We start from the raw sequence: 21,690 nt of genomic DNA on the forward strand, positions 1-21,690 counted from the left end.
AGGGGGAGCCCCCCACCAGGGAGTCCCTCCCACCCCAGCCAGGCAGCGTCCCAGCGAATGGCTCTGGTGGTGCCGAATCTCCCAGGACAAGCTCCGGCACGCTCCCACTCTCACCCGTGCTCCCTGCCCAGACGCAGCCGCTCCCCTGGGGTGCGCCCAGCCACACCCAGTGCTTGCAGCCCCCAGCACCCAAGGCCTCTCGGGGCCCAGTTCCCAGGGCAGGGGATTGGCAGGTCCAGCCGAGGGGATGGCGCCCTGGCAGGGTGTGGGCAGGAGAGGGGCTTTGGGCAAATACACTCTGCTGCGGACGCTGTTCCTGGGTAACAGGCCGAGTCTCCTGCAGCCCAAGGCTAGTTCCGATCCGGCTCCGCAGCGTCCCCGAGCTGGCGGGCGTCTCTGTGGGGGAGGGGGAGGAGCCCAGAGAGATCCCAGCGCTCGGGAACTTCCAGAGTCAGCAACGGAGGGGGCATGGGGGGGCCATGCCAGCGACGGGGGGCCCAGTAACCCTGAGTCCAACAGGCAGCGAGGGAGAGCCCGGACAGCCCACATGCAGGCAGCGGTATCCATCTCACGCTAGGTGTACTGGAGATGCCCAGCGGGGGGCGGGGGAGCTGGCCTGGGGGAGAGAGGAAATGTGAAACAGGTAAGTAATGGGGGCAGGGGTCTGCCTTAGTCACCCCCCGCCCAGTGTCCCAGCTCAGCCCACCCCCCAGTGCCAGTGAGCGAGACGCCCCCCGAGCCGTGTCTGCAGCCAGCGCTCACCTGGAGGGCAGCACCATGACGTGGGGGCCGTAGGAGTGCACCGAGGACAGCTCAGACCCGGAGACGAGGGGCCCGGGGGGATCCGAGGGCAGCGGCCTCTTGGGCAGAGGCAGCCGGGCAGGGCCTGGTGGCTGCGGAGAAACGTCAGGGCGAGTTACTGAGGAGGGCTCATGTCCCGGGGCCCCGTGCAAGGCGAGGGAGCTCACGCAGCACCCACTGCTCCCCGCCCCGCCAGCTGTGCCCTGCACATCCCTTGGGGGGAGACGAGGTGGATCCCCCCCACCCCACACAGGCGGCCTGGCCCCCACAGCCAGACATCCCTCCCCACACACAGATCCGTGCCACCGCCAGCATCACCCCGCGTGGCGCGGTTACCTGAGTGCCTTTCAGCACAGGGTCTGCAGGCAGTGGGCGCGTGGGGGGGGGCGGCCTGTCCCGCAGCAAGGCCTGGGCAGAGAGAGCAGGGACAATGAAACAGCGACACAGCGCCCCACGCTGGCAGCTGTTGGGGGTCCGCACAGACCCCTGGGGAAGAGGCAGGTCCTGCCTGCCTCAGCCGGGGGGAGATGGGAGCCCAGCACCGGACTGGGGGCTCCAGGGACAGAGCGGGGCCAAGGCTGCCCCGCGGGGAGCCCAATGCCAATGGGATGGGGCTAAAATCTCCCAGCCTGGGTGCTAATGCCAGGGGGCCCGTGGGGAGCTGCCGGCCCAGTGCACCTCCAGTGGCCAGGCGTGAGACCCTGGGCAAGGCGTGCTGGGCCCCTGGGCTGAGGTGTGCGTGTCAGGCTTGGGGGAGAGCTTGGGGCAAAGGCTCCATCCCATGGGTGCACCCAGGACCCCACAGCCCAGCACAGGGGTGCATGGCCCACGGGGCTACGCCCTGCCCCCACATCGGGGCTGAGGAAGAGAGACTTACGGGTGACCCTGCGGGGGCCAGTTTCACGCTCAGGCCCTGCCCTCACTGCTGCTCTGACCCCATCACCCCCCAGCGCACAGGACAGGAGGCCGAACCAAGCCCTGGAGTCCAGCCCCGTGGGGGCAGAGCCCGTGTCAGCCGGGCAGAGCTCAGTACCCTGGGTGAGTCCATGCAGTGACAGGCATGCAGGGGCCTCGGTGGGGGGTTACAGCAGCCGCTGCCCTGGGCCCCCATCCGCGCCCGCCAGGGCCCAAGGACGTTACCTGGGATTCCTTAGGAAGCGGGTCAGGCGGGAGCGGCTTGGAAGGTGGGTCAGGCCGGGCCCAGCCGTGGGGAATGGGCTGCAGAAAGAAGAGGAGGAGAAAGCGGCAGCGGGGGGGAGGGGGTAGGAGTGGGGGGGTCAGTGAGACAGGCGGGGGTGTCAGTGAGACCAGGACGGGGGTTAAGAGACGGGCCGGGGGACCATGCAGGCAGCGGTCAGTCGGTCAGTCAGTCGCCATGCAGCATGCGGAGTCAACTCGCAGGACAGAGACGCGCGCCCGCCTGCCCACGTCCCCCCAGGGCAGAGCAGATTGCCTCCCCCTGCCCCCGCGCAGGCGCCACTCGCAAGGACCCCCCAGGATCCCAAGAGGTCGCAGCCCACGCCAGCGTCAGGGGGCCCTGGGTTGAGGCACAGCCCCGAGCCAGGCTGCTCCCCAGGCGGGAGGCCCCTTCCTTTTGGGGGGGATTCACCCCACTCCCTAGGGGCCAATCCCCTCCCCTCACACTAGGGCTGGCCCAGGGCTCCACAGAGCAATCGGACCCCCCCACCCCAGAGCCCCTCGCCCAGCGGCATCCACTGCCCACCCCCAACACTGCCAGGGAGGGAGGGGGCATAGAGCCGGGCTCAGCACCCCAAGCCTCGTGGCCGGGCCAGGGATGGTCAGCGAGTGAAGTGCTCGGCTGTACCCCAAGCCACAGACAGCACCTCCAGCAACACAGCAGCCCTATGTGGGGGGCAGGGACCAGCACCCCCTGCTGCCCCCCATAACGCTCCCTACGGCACGGCCCCACCCATCACCGCCCTGGGGCCAGCCCTGCCTGCCAGGGGAGAGCGCCCCCTGCCCCGCAGCGCCCCACGGGGCCAGCCCCAACTGCCAGGGGAGAGCTCCCCCTGCTGCCCCCCCGTAACGCTCCCTGCGGCACGGCCCCCCATCACTGCCCTGGGGCCAGAGAAGAGCGGAGAACGCCCCCTGCTGCCCCCATGGCACAGGGCTGTGACTTGCCTCGCCACGCTGGTGCGAGGGGAAGCTGAAGTGGCACCACTGTTCCAATCACAGTTCCATACCCGCACACACACCCACATGCACACCCATGCACACCCCTTCCCAGCCGCAGCCCTCATGCCCGGCACAGCCCGGCACGCGCAGGGGCGACTTGCTGGCTGGAGAGCGCTCACCTGAGACACTCGGGCGGCGGGTGAACGTAGGACTCCACCACTCGGTAACTCAATTACTCATTCCGGGGGGGTTTAAACCTCCCATTCTCCCCCTGGCGTGTCGGGAGCCCGACTCTCACAAGTGCCCCCTAGTTCCCCAGAACACTGATCCAGCACAGCTGGAGGAGAGCCCCCTACAGAGCCCCCCCGCCCGGGAGCACAGCACCCCCCAGTACCCCTGGGGCCAGCACTGCCAGGGGGAGAGCCCCCTACGGAACCCCCGCCCTGGAGCGCAGCACCCCCAGTGCCCCTGGGGCCAGCACAGCCGGGGGAGAGCCCCCAACGGAGCCCCCCCGCCCTGGAGCACAGGCCCCCCAGTGCCCCTGGGATCAGCATGGCCAGGGGAGAGCCTCCAACGGAGCCCCCGCCCGGGAGCACAGCACCCCCAGTGCCCCTGGGGCCAGCATGGCCGGGGGAGAGCGCACTACGGAGCCCCCCCGCCCTGGAGCGCAGCACCCCCAGTGCCCCTGGGGCCAGCATGGCCGGAGGAGAGCCCCCTACGGAGCCCCCGCCCAGGAGCACAGCACCCCCAGTGCCCCTGGGGCCAGCACGGCCAGGGGGAGAGCCCCCTATGGAGCCCCCCCGCCCTGGAGCGCAGGTCCCCCCAGTGCCCCGCTGTAGCGGCTCAGAGCCCATCCCCGGAACATATGGCCCATAGGAGCAGGACCCTGCCCCCCAGCCTAGCCCCAGTTGCCCCAGCAATGAGCCAAGCCTCTGGGGCCCCAGGCGGGGCGGGCAGTGCTGGACTCACCTTACTGATGGGCATCATCTGCAGCTCTGCAGGCAGGGGCCGCGGGCGCCCGGGGTGGGGCTCGGTGGAGCCTCGCGGCTCCGGCTGAGAGATCCTGGGGAGGAAACACGTCTCAGGTGCCCGCAGGGCAGGGTCCCCCCACCTCACACATCCCCAACCCTCAGGGTTAACCCTTCTGCGGCCAACCCCTGCCAGGAAACTGCAGGCCAGGGAGCCATGGGGGGGGGGAGGGGGCGTGGGGGGGGCAAGGCTGAACACACAGGGGTGGTCAGGGGATTGGCAAGGCGGGGTGGGGGTCAGGACTCCTGGGTTCAGCTCCCAGCTGTGGTCCTGACCCCCCCCGGGCGGGATGGGACTGGGAGCCGGCGGGGGCGTCCTTGTCTCTGGTCAGGCTGGAGCCAGGTTGCAAGGCCCCAGGTGGCCCCCCAGGCCGGCACTGCCCCCAGGCATGCCCGGCCCTCGTGTCCCCAATTCCCCAGTCGGGGGGCAGGCAGGAGCCCCCCATGGGAGATCAGGGCGGCATCTCGCCAGGGCTAGCTGCCCCCAGCATGGCAGGCCCATGGCGACCAGGCACCCCACCGTCTGTGCTGCTGCTGCGGCCACACCCCCTAACCTCCTGGGGAGGCCGATCCCCAGCCCTTGGCCAGCCCCCTGCCCCCCCCGCAAACTGCCAGGCCCCGCAGAGCTGGGGGTGAGGGACTGGACAGCGCTCAGCGACCAGTCACCAGCAGAGAGTCCCCCCGTTCGGAGCCTGGAGGACAGGGCTTCCTGCTTCGGGGGGGGGGGGGGGGGAGCCCCCCACTTGGGGGGGGGGATTTGGGAATATAGTCAGGGGAACCCATGCCACTCCCCCATCTATCCACCGGGGCCCATGGACACGGCACTGCCGTGGGGAAGCTCCCAATGAACCCACTGTCCAGCCCCAGCCCCTGCCCCCCCCGAGCGAGTTACCCGTTCGGGTCGGCCGAGACTCCTGCGCTGAGCAGTTGCACCTGGGGCCCTGGCTTGGCGCTGCAGGGAGAACAGAGTCAGGGTCGCACCCCGGGCCCAGAACGTATCACACGACCCAGGGGGGAGGCTCTCCCCAGAGGCAGGGAGCAGAGGTGGTTACTGTGCTGGGGACACACGGGGGGACGGGTGGGGGGGGGGAGGCAGGCGCTGGGGGGCGTGGGGGGCGCGGCGTTACCTGTACTGGCAGCTGGTGCCCTTGCCGAGCTGGCAGAGGTGCTGGTGCAGGCCGGTGCGCTTGGCGTAGCAAAACCCCAGAGCGAGGACCAGGATCACCGTGGCCAGGATCAGCAGGGTGGTGGGGAGCGCGCTGCCCCCTGGCAGGAGAACAGCCTGTTAGTGTCCCTGGCAGCAAAGTCCCTCCCCCCCCGCCCGCCTGGCACCGGCACACAAAGCCCCATTCTTCTCACGCCCCACGCAGCTGGGGGGGGCCCTGCATGCGCCGCGCATGCCCAGCTTGGCCCTCGGGTTCCACAGCCCCACCCCAGGGAGAGCTGGGTCTGAGTCCCACCCCGCCCTGCCGGACGCCTGGGTCCCAGCCTCATCAGTGTCAGAAACAGTGCGATAAGCCCCACCCCCATGCCCTGCCCACCCCCAGCCCCCTCACCTTGCTCCAGGCCCCCGGGGCCGCTGTCCACGCTGCCTCCGGCCCCTGGGCTGTTGCAGGCGGGGGCGGCCCAGCCCGCCTCACAGTGGCAGTGCCCCTTGTTGTTGCAGACCTGAGGAGACACAAGGAGCCTCGTCACGGACGGTGTTGTACTTAAAGTACTGCACAGGATCTTTTCAGGGGGAATAAGACAAAACGCCACATTTATTAGTAATACATGTATTCATTAACACTGTATTATATGCATATAATAAATTTGTTTCCAAGCTTCTATCTTTCAGGCTTTAAACCAAAACATCAAAAGAGCTGGTACCAGCTGAAGAGTTATAAAATACCATGGTTCTAGTGTCATGACAAAGTCTGTGTTCAGTGTTCTGTGTTGCATGTTCTGTGTCTGTCTCTGGTGGTGTCCTGTGCTAGCATTGGGTCCAGAGAGAGAGGGGATACTACACTAGACAGGGCAAATGTCTTTTCCTCTCTCTACTTCCCCCATGTCCATCCAACTTATCAATCACCCCTTGTGTCCAAAACACTTTGGTCCCCAGTGCATCAGGGTTATTTTTTGTTAGGTTCTCTAATAGCCATTTTGTTGTTAATTTTTGTTATTAATACATTTGTATTGTTAGTTACATTTGCTTGTATTGTTAATTCCACACTTTCCTCTATGCACTCTGGTTCTATTTCCCCAAGCCCTGAAGGGTAGTTCTTGGGCCCCCATAACCTGTAAGACCTTGGCCCATAATTGTATGGCCCCATCTTTCAGGTCCCCAGAAACCTCTAAAAACAAATGTTAAAAATAGGGAATTCTACAACATTTTAGCAACTGAATGTTAGTTTAAGTCCAAATCAGCTTAACCTTGCATAACAACTGTCGTACTCCTACAAAATCTTATTTGTTGTGTGTGCTTAAGAAGGTCCTGACCTCAGTGACTTTTATTGTTTGATGGCTATTGCAGCATCAAACTTGGCCTCATTTTGTTTGTCAATGTACCCAATTATTGGAATGGTAATGGTTTTGTTGTATTTCCAATTATTATAATTATAATTATTTGCATTTGTGTTTGTTATATTTGGTGTTTAGTCAATTGTAATGGTTTTAGTTATATTCACCTGGTTATAATTGTTTGGTTTGTTTGCAACAAATACAAAAGATTTATATGGTGACCACTCAAGAATTGTTCTTGAGAGGTCAAAAGGGGGACAATGTAGATAAATCTCTGATAATTTTCATATGACTTCACATTGTGCCTCTTCATATAACCTTGTGGTGGGTCTACCCACGTGTGACCTCTGTTTTCATGGGACTTTGTATCAAAGCCTCATTTAGAAACTTTGCATTGCCCTTGGTATAATATTATAGCCCCTAAGGATAGAATAAGATAGAAGAAAAATTTCTTTTTGCTAGCAGTAGAACAAGAGCTCTCTCTCCCCCTCCCCTTAATCAATTGCCCTGTTGAATGAATGAGGTGTGGATGAGCAAGGCATGGAAGGCAGCACCTCCAGACAGCCTCAACTGTTGGAGAGGGGCTGGGAGCCAGACCCAAGGACAACAAAACGTGTCAAGTGGGCTCATTAAAGTCAAGCAGACATACCGACGGCCTCGGGGGTTAGAAGCAAGCACCTTCTTTTGGAAACACCCTCTTTGCAGCATTGGGACAACACTCAAAAGAAAGCAGCACAAAGGACCAATGGACACAGACACAGAGTTTGAATCTGGTATAGATTTGCATAAAAGGAAAGCTGCTATAAAAGTGAGGTGTCTTGCAGAGGACCCCGGGTCTCGTCTTGTCAACATGGGAGCATCGATCCGGATCAGCAGAAGCCCGGCTCCACCCCCTCCCCCATCTAACTCACCTGGCCAGTGAAGTTAAGGGGAGCAGCTAGTTGGTAACAACAAGACGGAGTGTGTTTGTGTGTGTGTGTGAGTGTAAGTGTAATATATTATATGCATATGATACAGTGTTAATGAATACATGTATCACTAATAAATGTGGCGTTTTGCCTTATTCCCCCTGAAAAGATCCTGTGCAGCACTTTAAGTACAACAACGGGCTCTCAGCGAAGGGACAGCACAGCCCCCCCCGCCCCGCCCCAGACCTGCTGCTCTGCTCACCCCGTGCCCGTGGCATTGGCTCCCACACTCCTGCACTCCCAGCTCGGAGACGTCCCGGCACTGGCCTCTGCTGCACACCTGCCCGGAGAGAGAGGGAGTCATGAGAGAGATGGGGAGGCCCTGGCCCAGCATGGGGGGGGGGGGGCAGCAACCCCCTTCCCACTTGGCTGCTGCACCTGCTCCTCCCCTGTACCCCAGGGTGTCCCCCCAGCTCACCTTCCCGGGGCCACAGGCCGTGCCCGGCAGCACCATGGCCAGGTCGCTCACATCCTCGCCCAGGGGCAGGGGGGTCCCGCGGCAGCCGGGTGCTACCCCATCCTCCAGGGTGCCCTGGGCACTGCCCCCCTGACACTGCAGCCTCCCGCAGCCAGCGTCCCTACACGGGCAGACAGGGGTCAGGAGGATGGACGGACCCGGGGGGGGTGGGGGGGGAGGGGGACACAGATGGGTGGTGTGTACAGGGGTCACTCACCACTGGGCACAGGGGATGTAGGTGCCGTTGGGGCGCTGCCCGCAGTGCCCATGCTCATCCCCCCTGGCATTCAGGGAGGCCATGCAGACGTCAGAGACGGGGACCGAACCTGCATGGGACAGAGAGCTGTAAGCATCGCCGGGGCCTCGGCACCCCCCTCCCCCCACTCAGCTCCACGGCATCCCGCCCTTCCCCCCAGCCCCCTGCCCCTTACCTGGGCCCCACAGCTCCTGGCACTGGCCCTGGTAGGTGGTGCAGGCCCCCCCGTAGCAGGAGGCCCGGCCCCCGGCGCAGGGTTGCCCATCCTGCAGGTACGTGTTGGGAGGGCAGCGTGGAGAGAGCCCGTCACAGAACTCGGGGAGGTCGCATTCACCACGGGGCTCCCGGCACATGGAGCCGGCCCCTCGCAGCTGGGGATCAGAGAGAGTCAGAACGGGGGGTCCTTGGCCTGGCCTCTGGTAGTGCTCCCGGGGTGAAGCAGGAGGCCGGAGCCCCCATGTTCAGGAGGCTGCATGGCCTGCCCTGAGGGATGAGGGGAACCCATGGGGGGGTCTGGCAAATCAAAGGGCCCAAGCTGGGGGCACAGAGCCGACCCCGCAGAGCCGTGACCCCCCCACCCCTTGCAGTAAAACCAGCTGTTGTGTGGGACGGTGCTCAAAGCCTGACTAAACCCAACACCTCCCACGCTCCCCGCTGACCCCGCCAGAGGCTGGCTGGGGATGTCCGTGACCAGTCCGCACCGGCCGCTCCTTAGCGCCTGCTCCAGGGGCTCCGAGGTGTTGAACAGTTTGCTCTTGCCAGCCAGCGAGGTCAGGCCGATGAGTCGGTAACGCCCTGGGCCCTACGTCTGCCCGTCTCCGCCCTCTGGGGGCTCTCGACGAGAAACACCAGTGGGTCTGGGATTGCTTCAGCTAGTTCCTGGCAGCAGCCCTGCCACTGGACTCCAGCGACCGTAGCCCAGGTATAACCCGTTCCTTCCCCCGCCGTTAATATTCATTGTGCTGCCATTTGGTCGTGTGACGAGAGGGAGCCCAGGGCTGGGCTGGCAGGGGGCTGCGGGTCAGGAGTGAGGGGCACTAGCAGGGCCCTTCTGTGACGGAGCAGGGAGCGGGGCAGATTTGACCTGGGAATGTTGCAGGGGGGTTGCAGTGGGGATGTGGGACTTCCCTTGAAGGAAGTTACCTGAGCTGTAACCTGAGCCAGGAGGGGGGTGGGAGAGGTGACACCTTCTGCCCGGGAGACTGAACAAAGGAGAGGAGGAGCTGGGGCTGTAACCTGAGCCAGGAGGGGGGTGGGAGAGGTGACACCTTCTGCCCGGGAGACTGAACAAAGGAGAGGAGGAGCTGGGGGGAGGGGGAAGAGAGGAGCTGCGGGAGGAGTTTTGGTTTGGGCTGGGTGGTGCAACGCAGGGAACCCCAAGCTGGGGTCTAAGCTCCCTAAACCCCCCAGAAGGACTTGATTGAGGGGTTCTGGTTGTACCTACACGCTCTGCTTGGGACTGTGTTCCTGTCATCTAATAAACCTTCTGTGTTACTGGCTGGCTGAGAGTCACGGTGAATCTCAGGAAGAGGGGTGCAGGGCCCTGACTCCCCCACACTCCGTGACACCTTCCCACTCACCTTGCAGTCCTGGCAGCAGGTATCCCCTGTGGCGCACTCAGCTCCAGGGGCCAGCTGGCAGCTGCTGGCGTTGCAGCAGGGGTCAGTGCACTCCTGTGGGGCAGAGGGGCGGGGTGAGCGCCTGTGTCAAAGTGGGGGATTTTCTTGTTTTTTCCGTGGTTTTCCAGTGGTTTGCATGCAGATGGGGCTGAGACTCAGTTTCCCTGGGTGTTACTGGTTTAACGAGGTGAGGGGAGAGAGAGTTTGTTGGGACACAGGACCAGAGAGGGAACTTGGGACCCCAGCCGATAGCCTGGAGGATGGAGACCCCAGTGACTGGTGACCTGGCGACCCGGAGGCCCAGCTCAGGAGTTGCAGCCGGTTCTGGCCAGTGGGAGGACAATGGGCTGCGGGGAGAGGGGACCCCGGTGACCTGACCAGCTGGTTCCAGACAGAGGGACCAGAGGACAGAAGAGGGGAGAGGAGGCCCAGGAGACCCATTTACGACCCTGTTTACCTGGAGAGAAGATAATGGACAGAGGCGGGGCCTGGGATCTCGGATGCCCAGCTGGGAAGCAGGGGGGCTCTGGGCTGGAGAGGGGGAGCAGGCAGAGCCCACCTGGATGCAGAGAGACTGGGATGTGCTGGTCTGAGGGAGGCCAGGCCTGAGGGTCAGAGAGTTTCCTGTGCTGGGTTCAACTCTCAATAAACCCTCTTGTTTTACGCTGGCTGAGAGTCGCTCCGGGCTAGAGAACAGGGTTGCATCAACCCCTTCGGGGGGGGTGGAGGCAGGGCCGGCTCCAGGCACCAGCCCAGCAAGCAGGTGCTTCGGGCGGCCAACGGAGAGAGGCGGCACGGCCGGTTCTTTGGTGGCAATTTGGCAGCGGGTCCCTCACTCCCTCTCGGAGCGAAGGACCAGCCGCCGAATTGCTGCCGAAGACTGAAGCAGCGGCGGCAGAGCTGATCGCGATCGCGCCTCTTTTTTTTTCCTGCTTGGGGCAGCAAAAACCCTGGAGCCGGCCCTGGGGGTCCAGAGCGAGGGGACTCCCTGAGGGGGCCCACGGCAGAGACAGACGTGCTAAGGCTCCGAGAGGTGCGGCTGCAGGAGGTGGAGGGGCCTGACCCGGAGAGAGAGGGGACCCCCAAGAAGGGCTGTCTCACTGAAAGGGGCACCCCCCCATGGACCGCACGGGGCCAAGAGTGGGCACAATCTGTGAGTCCGTGACAGCGGGGCCCTGGGGACGGAGGGGGGGGAGCAAACATCCCCTCATCCCCCCGCCCCTCCCCTCTCTTACCCCCCGGAGGCCGCAGTCGCACGTCTCGTCCTTCTCCACCAGCCAGTTCCCGCACTGCGGGCGCACGACCAAGCTCTTGGGCTCGGGCACGTTGAAGAGGCACCAGCCCTGGCCCCGGCGCAGGCTCCGCTCCACGTCCTGCCGGCTGCAGCTGCTGAAGCTCAGACCGGGCATCAGCCTGTGGAGGGGAGCCCATTAGTGGGGGGGGGGGGCAGGGCCCGGGGACCCCCCTGCGCCCCCATGCCGAGGCACCCCCAAACTTACCCCGTGGGCGGCGCCATGATGCAGCTCCGCTCCTGGTAGGGGCCGAGGCAGTCACACTGGCGCCCGGCACCGTCATGGGTCATGCCCAGGTTGTGGCCCAGCTGGTGAGCCACGGTGGAGGCCACGACCAGGACGCTGACCGAGTGATCCTGCGCAGAGAGGCTGGATCAGAGCGGGTGGGGATGGGGCTGGAGGGGGGAGGGGAGGTACTCACCACGCTGACCCCGCCCGATCGCGCGGCCGAGCACATGGAGGCCTGGGACGCCATCCCCACCGCCACCCCCTCCAGCGGGGCCCCCCTGCAAGAGAGAGCGAGTGTTAGGGGGGGCCGGAGCCCAGATCCTGGCCACGTGCGCCTGGCATCGGACAGATTCCAGCCTGGCCCCCCCCAGCCCCCGCACTCACGTGAGCAGCTGGGCGTTGTCATGCGGGAGCCGGGGCAGCAGCTCTTTCTGCCTCCACTGCAGGAAGCGCTCCAGCGTGGCCCGGGCGCTGGGCCCCACGGTGATGGGGTCCCCCTGGTTCCACACTTCCACCGCCAGCAGCGCCACGCGGATGCCCAGGGGCCGATAGAACTGGGGGTGGAAGCTGGGGTTAGAGATGCTGGCCGGGCAGTGGGGGCCAGACCAGAGTCACTGATGGCACCACTGCCCGCACCAGGGCAGTCCACACCGGGAGTCAGGGCTGGGACAACAGGGCTGCAGGATGGGAGTGAGGGGGGCGTGGAGCTGGGGGCAGGGAGGGAATGACACAGACCTGGGATAACTGGGGCTGCAGGACGGGAGTGAGGGCTGTGGAGCTGGGGGGGGAGGGGAACACCACAGAGCTGGGATAACCAGGGCTGTGGGGTGGGAGTGAGGGGCACTGGCAGAGCTGGGGGGGGGGGGGGAAGAGGGCATCCCAGGGGCCATTAGGGACCCACCGTGTCCACCTGGTTGGCGATCTCCAGCATCCGGGTCTGGATCCGTTCCATGTTGGGGTAATTCTGGAACTGCAGGGGGGAGAGGAGGTTGTCACAGAGTGTGGGGGAGTCAGGGCCCTGCACCCCTCTTCCTGGGATTCACCGTGACTCTCAGCCAGCCAGTAACCCAGAAGGTTTATTAGATGACAGGAACACAGTCCCAAGCAGAGCGTGTATGTACAACCAGACCCCCTCAATCAAGTCCTTCTGGGGGATTTAGGGAGCTTAGACCCCAGTTTGGGGTTCCTTGTGTTGCACCTCCCAGCCCAAACTGAAACCAAACCAAAACTCCTCCCGCAGCTCCTCTCTTCCCCCTCCCCCCAGCTCCTCCTCTCCTTTGTTCAGTCTCCCAGGCAGAAGGTGTTATTTCTCCCCACCCCCTCCTGGCTCAGGTAATTTCCTTCAAGGGAAGTCCCCCATCCCCAATGCAACCCCCCTGCAACATTCCCAGGTTGAATCCGCCCCGCTCCCTGTTCCGTCACAGCCCACATCATATCACATCACATGGGGGGGGGGGGGGGGGAAGTAGCCTCCCTGGGGCCCAGGAGAGTGAGGCAGATCCCCCCCCCCCCCCCCCCCCGCCCCATGGCCGGAGTCACTCACCTCTGCATGGTCCACCACCATCACCAGCTCCACGAAGGGCTGCTCTGGGGCTGCCTCCCGCTTCCCCTGGGGAGAAGAGCGAGCCAGTGAGTGGGGAGCAGGGCACTCAGCGACCACATGGACACGAGAGCCAGAACTGGGGGTCCCGTGGGCAGGCAGTAGCAGCCCAGGCAACAGCTCCCCCCATCCCAGAGACGAATGAGACTTGGGGGGGGCTGTGGCCCCAGACACCCCCAATTCCCCTCCCGCACCTACCCTGCGCGGCTCCGGGTCCAGCAGCGGCTGCGTGTGGTTGGGAGGGCCCAGCCCACACTCCCTGTGTCCCAGCCGCATATCCCAGGGCCTGTAGGCCAGGTGCCTCCCGCGGGGCCCCTGGGGGTCCGGCTCCAGGCCGTAGCTCCTGTTCTCCGAGGCCACGAGGATGCCGCTAGGAGAGGAGGGGGAGACGGGGCGTTAGCTGGGCGGCAGGGACGGGCAGGGCAGGTCACAAGAGAGGCAGGGATCAGGGGCTCAGCCAAACCGCAGCCCCTGCTGGGCTAAGATCACTGGGGCTGCAGGTCGGGACCGAGGGGCACCCAGAACGGCCCCTCTTTAAAACCCAGAGAGATGCCCCCCCCGCCTCTTTCCATTGGCCAGGGCACCCCCTCCCATTGCCCCTGCCCCCCCCCCCCCATCTCCGATTTCAGCCCCCAGTCTGGAGCTGCAGAGCTCTCCCCCACCTGAGTCCGGAGCAGGCGCAGACACTGGCCCAGGAACCTGGATACTCCCGGACATGGCCCCGGTAGCAGCAGTTTCCCTGCAGCAGAGAGAAGCTGAGTTTAGCTGCAGCTCTGAGCAGGAGGGACCTAGCCGAGCTCTCGGGGGGGCCCAGCCGGGACCTCTCCCCCTGCAGAGCAGCCCTTGTAGGGGCAGGATTTTATAATGTCCCATGAGAATTAATGTAGGATTTGATTTCATCTTGTCACCCCCCCTTTTTGAATAGCCAAAAGGAATGAGACCAGAACAATCCTCATGACTGATGATGGTCTCCCTTTTGTTTTAGGAGAAGTTATAACGTCTACTATGGTTTCCGATATGTATTACAAATTAGGCACTCTAGTTAAATAGACATTTCTTTGTTTTAAGGTTTTAGTAAGTGTCACGGAGTGTGGGGGGACACAAGGCCTGGCACCCCCGGCTTCCTGCGATTCACCATGACTCTCAGCCAGCCAGTAAAGCAGAAGGTTTATTTAGACAACAGGGACACAGTCCAAGACAGGTCTTGCAGGCACAGACAACAGGACCCTCTCAGTTAGGTCCATCTTGGGGTCCCAGGGCACCAGAGCCCCCTTGGGAGGTCAGAGCCCCGTCTGCCTCCCAGCCATTCCACCAGCCAGCTCTGAAACTCTCCCCCCACCCTTTGTTCAGTTTCCCGGGCAAAGGTGTCACCTGGCCTCTAATCCCTTCCTGGGTTCTCATGTTACATGCTCAGGTATCTTCCCTCGGCCAGTCTCCCATCCCCCCATGCAGACTCCCTCCCCACTCCCCTGCCTTCCCAGCCAACACTCCCCGCTCTGCATTCAAAGGCCACATTAAGAACAGTCCCAGTTCGTCACAGTAAGTAAGAGACAGGATCTTGTATTGTATCTATGTTAAGAAGATTAGAGGAATGTTGAGGGCCTGAAGCCCCAAGGTGAATTGTTTTAGTTATAAGATTAGCAAGGCTTGATTTACAATGTATTCTGCTGAATATGCAATACTGCTGTCTGGATACCTTTGAAGGTTTCTGTCAGAGATTGTTTGTGTGAATGAGGAATGTCTGCATCAAGAAAAGATGAGGTGTGAAAGCCATCACAAATGTCCAGATGGGCAAGAAAAAGTGAGAGACTTGGAAAGACCAAGAGACAATCAGAAAACATCCATTGTACTCGATGCTAAACATGTTAGCAGCATTGACGGCCTCAGAGGTGAGGCAGGGACCCCCCCGAAGGCGAGACAACAGATAGGAGATAACGATGGGAAGCAGACAAGAACCATCAAATGATAACAGCAGAAAACCCCAAGATTAACACCACTTAAGGACTAATAGTTACAGGATAACATTGCAAAATGCATGGACTCAAATGGGAATGTACAACTATCAAGCTGGGGTGTTTTGCCATGGAACTCTGGGTTCAGTCCTGCAAAGCCTGAGAGCATTGGGTCGCGACTGACAGCCCAGCTCAAAGAACAGGAGGACTGCCACTTCTTCGGGCTGTAGCCCACGAAAGCTTATGCTCAAATAAATGTGTTAGTCTCTAAGGAGCCACAAGTCCTCCTGTTCTTTTTGCGGATACAGACTAACACGCTGCTACTCTGAAAAGAGCCCAGCTCCACACTCGTGCTCAATCGAACTGGCCTTTAGATTGACTCGATCTACAACAGACTGGTAACTATAAACATCACTGCGGGGGGAGAGGGGGGCGTGGGGGAGAGGGGGAGGGAGAGAGAGAGAGAGAGAGACGCATATGCTAACTGTTGTATTTTCAATAAATGCTGCATATTTGCCTTCCTCTATAAAGATCCCGTGTGCTTTGTATGAGCATAACACCTTGGCGAGCAACAGGAGAGGGGACACTGGTACCAGTACAAATACAACAGTGCCAATGACAGGGCACTGCCCTGGGGAAGCTCGCAGCACCACCACCAGCCCGAGTCCCGCCTGCCATGGCCAGGGCACTGCCATCAGAGTCACCTGCTGGGTGAAGCAGGAGGGCAGGTGCCCGAGCGGTTCGGTCTAAGGGGGTGGTGAAGCCGCATGGCCTGCCCTGGGGGAGGAGTGGGGCCCCTAGGGGTCTGCCACGCTGCAGGGGTCTGCCAGAGACTGATCCCGTGAATCCGTGACACCTACGTGGCCAGCCACAAACCTACCTGCGAGCCAGCGGCCTGCGTCACCCGCGTGCCGTTGGGCAGGTAATAGAGTAGTGCCCGGGCGCCCGGAGCCACCTCCCTGCCAGAGAGAGAGACAGACAGTGAGAGGGAGCCCAGGGACAGGCTTCCCCCCCAGCCACGGGCTGCCAACGCCACTGGAGTGCCAGGGACTTCACTGCCCATTGGAGCACGGCCCCCAGTGCTACAATGGGAGCATCCCCATAGGCCAGAGGGACACGGCCTTGCTCCCCAAGAACAGAGACGGAGGGTGTTCCCCCTCCACGGGGCCTGGGGAGGGGCAGGCGGGGCCAGGGGGAGCATGACCCAGCTGGAGCCAATCTGCTGCCAGGCCACTGCCCCTGCACAGCCCCCTGGGCTCCCCTAGAGCAATACATGGGCACCCCGGCCACCCCCTAGCTCCCAGCCCCCCACGCAGCTCCCCAGCTCCCTGACCCCCAGGGCTCCCTGGAACAACACACGGGTGCCCCGGCCACCCACTGCAGCCCCCCAGCTCCCACCCCCCAGGGTCCTCCCAGGACAACCCCGGCCACCCCCTGCAGCTCCCTGCCCCCCAGGGCTTCCCAGCCCCCCCTGCAGCCTCCCAGCTCCCTCCCCATAGGGCCTCCCAGCCCCCCTGCAACTCCCCAGCTCCCTGACCCCCACTCACCGGTTTTGGTCTAACTCCAGCACAAGCTGCACCCCCTCCAGGTCCAGGGCCACCTGCAGCCGGGCTGGGAAGTTGTCCTGGGGGAGACCAAGGAGCGGGTTACAGGCCCAGCAGCCAACGACCCCCAGCCTGGGAGTCACCCCCATCACTCACCCAGGAGGTAACTTAGGGCTGGTCCCCACCAGGGGGGCGCCCCGATCCGGCCCCAGGGCAGCCGTGGGGGTGGGATGGAGTCTCCAGGACTGGGAGAGGGGTGAAGCCAGCCCCTCTGCCCCTGCCCCAGGGCTGAGCCCCCCCGTGCATGAAGCTGGGCGGGGGGATCCTGCTAGGAAATGGCCACATGGAGGGTGTTTGGGAGGAGGAAGCGTGGGGGGGGCACCCGCCAATGCCCCCTGGCAGACCATGCCCAGGCTCACCCCACCCTGGCATTGCAGCTCTGTCCAGCCCGGGACTGGGGTCGCCCAGCTCGGACCCTCCCCAGCCAGCATCGCCGACGGGGCCCAAGCTGTGCCGGCAGGTGAGGGGGGAACGGAGGGAGCGGGGTACGGGGCAGCCCCCACCACTCATGTGGTCTCGGTTAGGCCCTAGAGTGCCGGGGGTCAGGGAGAGGTCAGGATGGAGGTCCCCTCCCGGAGCTCACCAGGAAGCGCCCCTCCCTCATTAGCTCATTGTCCTGGGGGTGGGGTGTCGCAGGAGGTGTCCCACCCCCCCACACACACACCCTGCGCTTCCTGCCCAGCACGGAGCAAAGAGGAAATGCCACAGAGGATCCCTAGCTGTGGCCGGGCCAGGCCCTTCCGGCGGGGGGGCGGGTGGGAATGAGCTCACACAGCCGGCCTGGCTGGGGGGGGACGGGGGAGTCTACAGGGACAGCGTCTCCTTCCCTGCCCTTCCCCCAGTGTGGGTCTGAAGGGACCTTCTCCAGGCATCCCCGAGTCCCAGATGCCCCTGAGGAAGCCACTCAAGGCAGCGGGGCCTGCTGGGGCCGGGGACTCCCACAAAGGGATGGGGGGAGCTGGAATGCAGCAGGTCCCTTCTCCCCCATCCTTGCAGGGCTGGGGGTCTCCCCATGCTCCCATCCCCCCCAGAGGCTGCAGGTATTTGCTCCCTGCCGGGACCCCGGGGACTGGGCAGGCGCTGGGAACCCGGAGGCCAGAGCCGGGACAGGGGCTGGGTTTCCTGTGCCCGGAAAGGGACCCGAGGAATCCAGTTGGGGTGGGGGGAGTGATGCGAGAGTAGCACCCATGGGGCTGGGAGGGAAGCGCTAGGGCTCCCCAAGTGCCCCTCCCTGCCAGCTGGACTGGGTCCCGCCCGGCCCAGGGAGAGGTCCCTGCTGAGGGACGAGCCGGGAGGGGGGGGTGCATCAGTTGGGGGGAGCAGGGGTGCCAGGGAATGCAGTCAGTGGCTGCTGGGGAGGAGGACAGAGTCCTTACCAGCTCTGTCTCGGCCATGCTGAGTGTCTGGTTGCCCTGCAGGATCCGGGGCGTCACGTGCCAATAATGTCCCAGGTCCTCACGCTGCCGCCTGGAGCTGCCACCTGCACGGGGCCGAGAACAAAGCCATCACCCCGGGGGCCCCTCTTCACCCAGGCCTCGCCCCGCGCAGCACAGATCCATGCGCTCCTAGAGCACGGCACCCCTCCCCCAGATGGGCACATGGGGCCCCAGACTCCCCTTTGGCTCCAGGCCGGGCAGGTGCACAGAGCGTGCCCTGGGATCCAGACCCCTGCCCTATTCCACATCTGACTCGGTGCCCCGGGAAGGATCAGGGGCAGGCTGGGAGCCAGGACTCCTGGGTCCCATTCCCAGCTCTGAGCCTGGCACCCTGTGTGGCCTGGCGAGTGTCTCTGGCTCTTCACTCCCACACCGCAGATGGGGCGCACGCCCCTTTCTCGGCAAGCGCTCAGAGCAGGGCCCACACCCTGTTCCCGCCGTTCACTTGCGTGTGTCCCCTGTCCCGCGGAGAGACGGTGCAGCTTTCGGGATACGTAGGCCATGTCTACACTACGGCACGGCTGTACCACTGCCAGGGCCCGCTCCATGCCAGGGGACAGCTCTCCCACAGCTAATCAAACCACCCCTAACGAGCGGTGGTGGGAGAGCATCTCCCGGGCTGACTTAGCGCTAACACACCGGCGTGTTTGTCGGGAGGGGAGGTGTGCTGGTGTAGACAAAGCCTAGGGAACTGAGGGCGTAAGTGGGGGGAATCAGGGTGACTTGGGGGGCTCCCAGCATGGGGCTGTCTCCTGCCTGAACTGGGCAGGCAGCGCTGAGAGACCCACGTGTGCATCAGGAAAGAACTGCCAAGGGTCCCACTCTGAGACGGCCTGGCCAAGGCCCAGCAGGCCTGGGCAGCCCCCAGCCCCACAGGGCTCCAGCCGCCGGGGGCCGCACAGAGAAAGCCCTTCACCTACGGCAGGGCCCATCCCTCCAAAGCTGCACCTGAAGCCAGGCGACCTGGCGGGGTCAGGGCGGGGCAATCAGCCACCCCCGTCCTTCCTCCCAGCCCCTGGCCACACGCCAAGCCCCCGGGTGGAGCTGGAGGAGCCGGTCGGGGTAGGATGCCAGCACAGACCTTCCCGCCCTACTAGGAGACCCACCCCTGCCCCAGATAATTGTAATGCTGGGTCTCCCCGGGGGGGCCTAGGTAACCCCAGCTCCCTCCGTCCACCCCCCCCCAACAGGAGTTCAGGCTTCACAGTCCATTTGGCTCTGCTGAGACACCAGCCGGGGGCTGGGCAGCAGATAGCACGGGGGGGGGGGCGGGGGAGGGGGGAAGACATTTATCCCCTGGGCAAGCCTAGACACCTGCCCCGCAGGCACGGCCAAGGATTGGGGGGGATGTCAAGGGAAGAGCTCAACCCCCTCACCCATCTCCTCCGCAGGCACTCTGCATCTACTCCCACCCCCAGGGCCTGTGATGGCAAAGCTTACCCTGGGAAGGGGGCTCAGCCCGCCTCCCCGTATCCCCTGACCCTCCTCCACCCCACTGGTGCAGGGACACCAGGGCCCTGCCTTCCCAGCCCCCTGGCAGCCTCCATGACCTGCAGCCCCCTGGCTCCATACGGCTCTCCCTAGGGCTCGTAGATGCAGCCCACCCCCACCCCAGCGATGCCAGGCCCTGTGCCAATGCCTGCCCCCCAACCGATTGTCCCAGGCTCTCTGCAAACACAGGCAGAGTCAGTTGCATGATGGGGGGGGAGCTGCCTTGAGTACAACTGACGCAGCGAAACCTGCCTGAGTCTGCAGAGAGCCTGAGCCAATTGCCCCAAGAGGGAAGCTGCTCTCTGCCTCTCACTGGGGCATTAGCTCCAAGCCCCACGGCTCTGGGGCCCCCACCACCCTCACCTAGAGGGGTGCTCTGGGCACGGCAGGCAAGGAAAAGCACAGTGGGCCCAGCTCCCCCACCCGTGTCAGACAGGAACCTCCGGCCTCCCACGGCACCCTCATGGCACCTGGCCCCACAGCTCAGCCAGCCCCGACGGGCACCTGCGCAGCCGGGGGGGGGGAAGGGGGCTGGGCCCAAAGTCTCCAGGAGTCACATGAGCACCGGTTCGCACCTGTCGCGGCCTCTCCCTGTAGGGTCGCCAGGTGCTGGGAAAGGCAGCGCGGGGCTCGTCCCAGCCGCAGACAGGCGCCCGCACCCCGCTCCCCGCCGCCGAGCCGGGGAGAGGACCCAGGAGTCCTGGCTCCCAGCCCCCCCCCTCTAATCCCCCCGACCCCAGTGACTTACGCGGTCTCCGTGCCCCCCCGCACCCAGGGCAGCCCGGGGTCTCCCCCGCCGCCCGCTCACCTGCGCGCCGGGCGCCCCAGCCGGCTCCGTGGGGCCCGGACTCGTGGCGGGGCCCGGGGAGCCCCGAGCCGCTGCCGCCCAGGGCCCAGAGCAGCCCGACGAGCAGCCGCAGCCCCATGGCGGGGCTCAGCCGCCGGTCCTGGCTCCTGGCGTGCGGGGCGCGGCGGCGGGTTTATCCCAGCCCCGCTCCGGCCGGGCCGCCCCCGCCTCGCCCTCCCGGCTCCACGGAGCGGAGCGGGGCCGGGCCTGGCAGCGCCCGCTCGGCCGGGAAGTTCCCCTCCCCGGCCGGCCCTGCCAGGGCTCGGGTCCGCCCAGCGAGCTCCGCCTCCGCCCGCCCCCGGGGAGCTCGGCATGGTCCGCCGGCCGCTCCTCTCCGCCTGCCCGAGCCCTCTGCCCCCAACTGCCCCCTCCCCTCCACCTGCCCCCCAGACTCCTGTCCCCCAACTGCCCTCTCCCCTCCGCCTGCCCCCCACAGCCCGATCCCTCTGCCCCCCAACTGCCCCCTCCCCTCGGCCTGCCCCCCACAGCCCGACCCCTCTGCCCCCCAACTGCCCTCTCCCCTCCGCCTGCCCCCCACAGCCCGACCCCTCTGCCCCCAACTGCCCTCTCCCCTCCGCCTGCCCCCCACAGCCCGATCCCTCTGCCCCCCAACTGCCCCCTCCCCTCAGCCTGCCCCCCACAGCCCGACCCCTCTGCCCCCCAACTGCCCCGCTCCCCTCCGCCTGCCCCCCACAGCCCGATCCCTCTGCCCCCCAACTGCCCTCTCCCCTCCGCCTGCCCCCCAACTGCCCTCTCCCCTCCGCCTGCCCCCCACAGCCCGACCCCTCTGCCCCCCAACTGCCCCGCTCCCCTCCGCCTGCCCCCCACAGCCCGATCCCTCTGCCCCCCAACTGCCCTCTCCCCTCCGCCTGCCCCCCAACTGCCCTCTCCCCTCCGCCTGCCCCCCACAGCCCGACCCCTCTGCCCCCCAACTGCCCCGCTCCCCTCCGCCTGCCCCCACAGCCCGATCCCTCTGCCCCCCAACTGCCCTCTCCCCTCCGCCTGCCTCCCACAGCCCGACCCCTCTGCCCCCCAACTGCCCCGCTCCCCTCCGCCTGCCCCCAACACCCCGACCCCTCTTCCCCCCAACTGCCCCACTCCCTCCCGCCTGCCCCCAACACCCCGACCCCTCTGCCCCCCACCTGCCCCCTCCCTCCCGCCTGCCCCCAACACCCCGACCCCTCTGCCCCCCAACTGCCCTCTCCCCTCCGCCTGCCCCCCACAGCCCGACCCCTCTGCCCCCCAACTGCCCCGCTCCCCTCCGCCTGCCCCCCACACCCCGATCCCTCTGCCCCCCAACTGCCCTCTCCCCTCCGCCTGCCTCCCACATCCCGACCCCTCTGCCCCCTCCCCTCCGCCTGCCCCCCACAGCCGATCCCTCTGCCCCTCAACTGCCCCGCTCCCCTCTGTCTGCCCTCGACCCCTCTGCCCCCAACTGCCCTCTCCCCTCCGCCTTCGCCCCATACCCCGACCCCT

At 64.7% G+C, this 21,690-nt stretch overlaps 1 protein-coding gene across 4 annotated transcripts; it reads right to left on the reverse strand.

Moving 5' to 3' along the window:
• Positions 1 to 324: 324 nt before the first annotated feature.
• On the reverse strand, positions 325 to 20,442 carry ADAM15 (ADAM metallopeptidase domain 15). Of its 4 annotated transcripts, XM_054010802.1 has the most exons (25): positions 20,176 to 20,442; positions 17,817 to 17,920; positions 16,384 to 16,460; positions 15,717 to 15,795; positions 13,547 to 13,623; positions 13,083 to 13,254; positions 12,828 to 12,893; positions 12,186 to 12,254; positions 11,669 to 11,838; positions 11,478 to 11,562; positions 11,264 to 11,412; positions 11,000 to 11,177; positions 9,726 to 9,818; positions 8,321 to 8,516; positions 8,107 to 8,215; positions 7,851 to 8,010; positions 7,635 to 7,712; positions 5,522 to 5,633; positions 5,093 to 5,231; positions 4,858 to 4,917; positions 3,907 to 4,000; positions 1,942 to 2,019; positions 1,138 to 1,209; positions 763 to 893; positions 325 to 616 (listed from the first exon to the last, which is right to left on the reverse strand). In XM_054010802.1, exons 1-25 carry the CDS (start codon positions 20,291 to 20,293, stop codon positions 574 to 576), a joined length of 2,709 nt encoding a protein of 902 aa, XP_053866777.1. In that variant the 5' UTR covers positions 20,294 to 20,442; the 3' UTR covers positions 325 to 573. The 4 variants fall into 4 exon arrangements, with proteins under 4 accessions (XP_053866777.1, XP_053866778.1, XP_053866779.1 ...); XM_054010803.1 differs by lacking the exon at positions 4,858 to 4,917; XM_054010804.1 differs by lacking the exon at positions 1,138 to 1,209.
• Positions 20,443 to 21,690: the final 1,248 nt, after the last annotated feature.

The sequence above is a fragment of the Malaclemys terrapin genome, chromosome 21 (assembly GCF_027887155.1).
Source record: "Malaclemys terrapin pileata isolate rMalTer1 chromosome 21, rMalTer1.hap1, whole genome shotgun sequence".
Taxonomy (NCBI): Eukaryota; Metazoa; Chordata; order Testudines; family Emydidae; genus Malaclemys; species Malaclemys terrapin.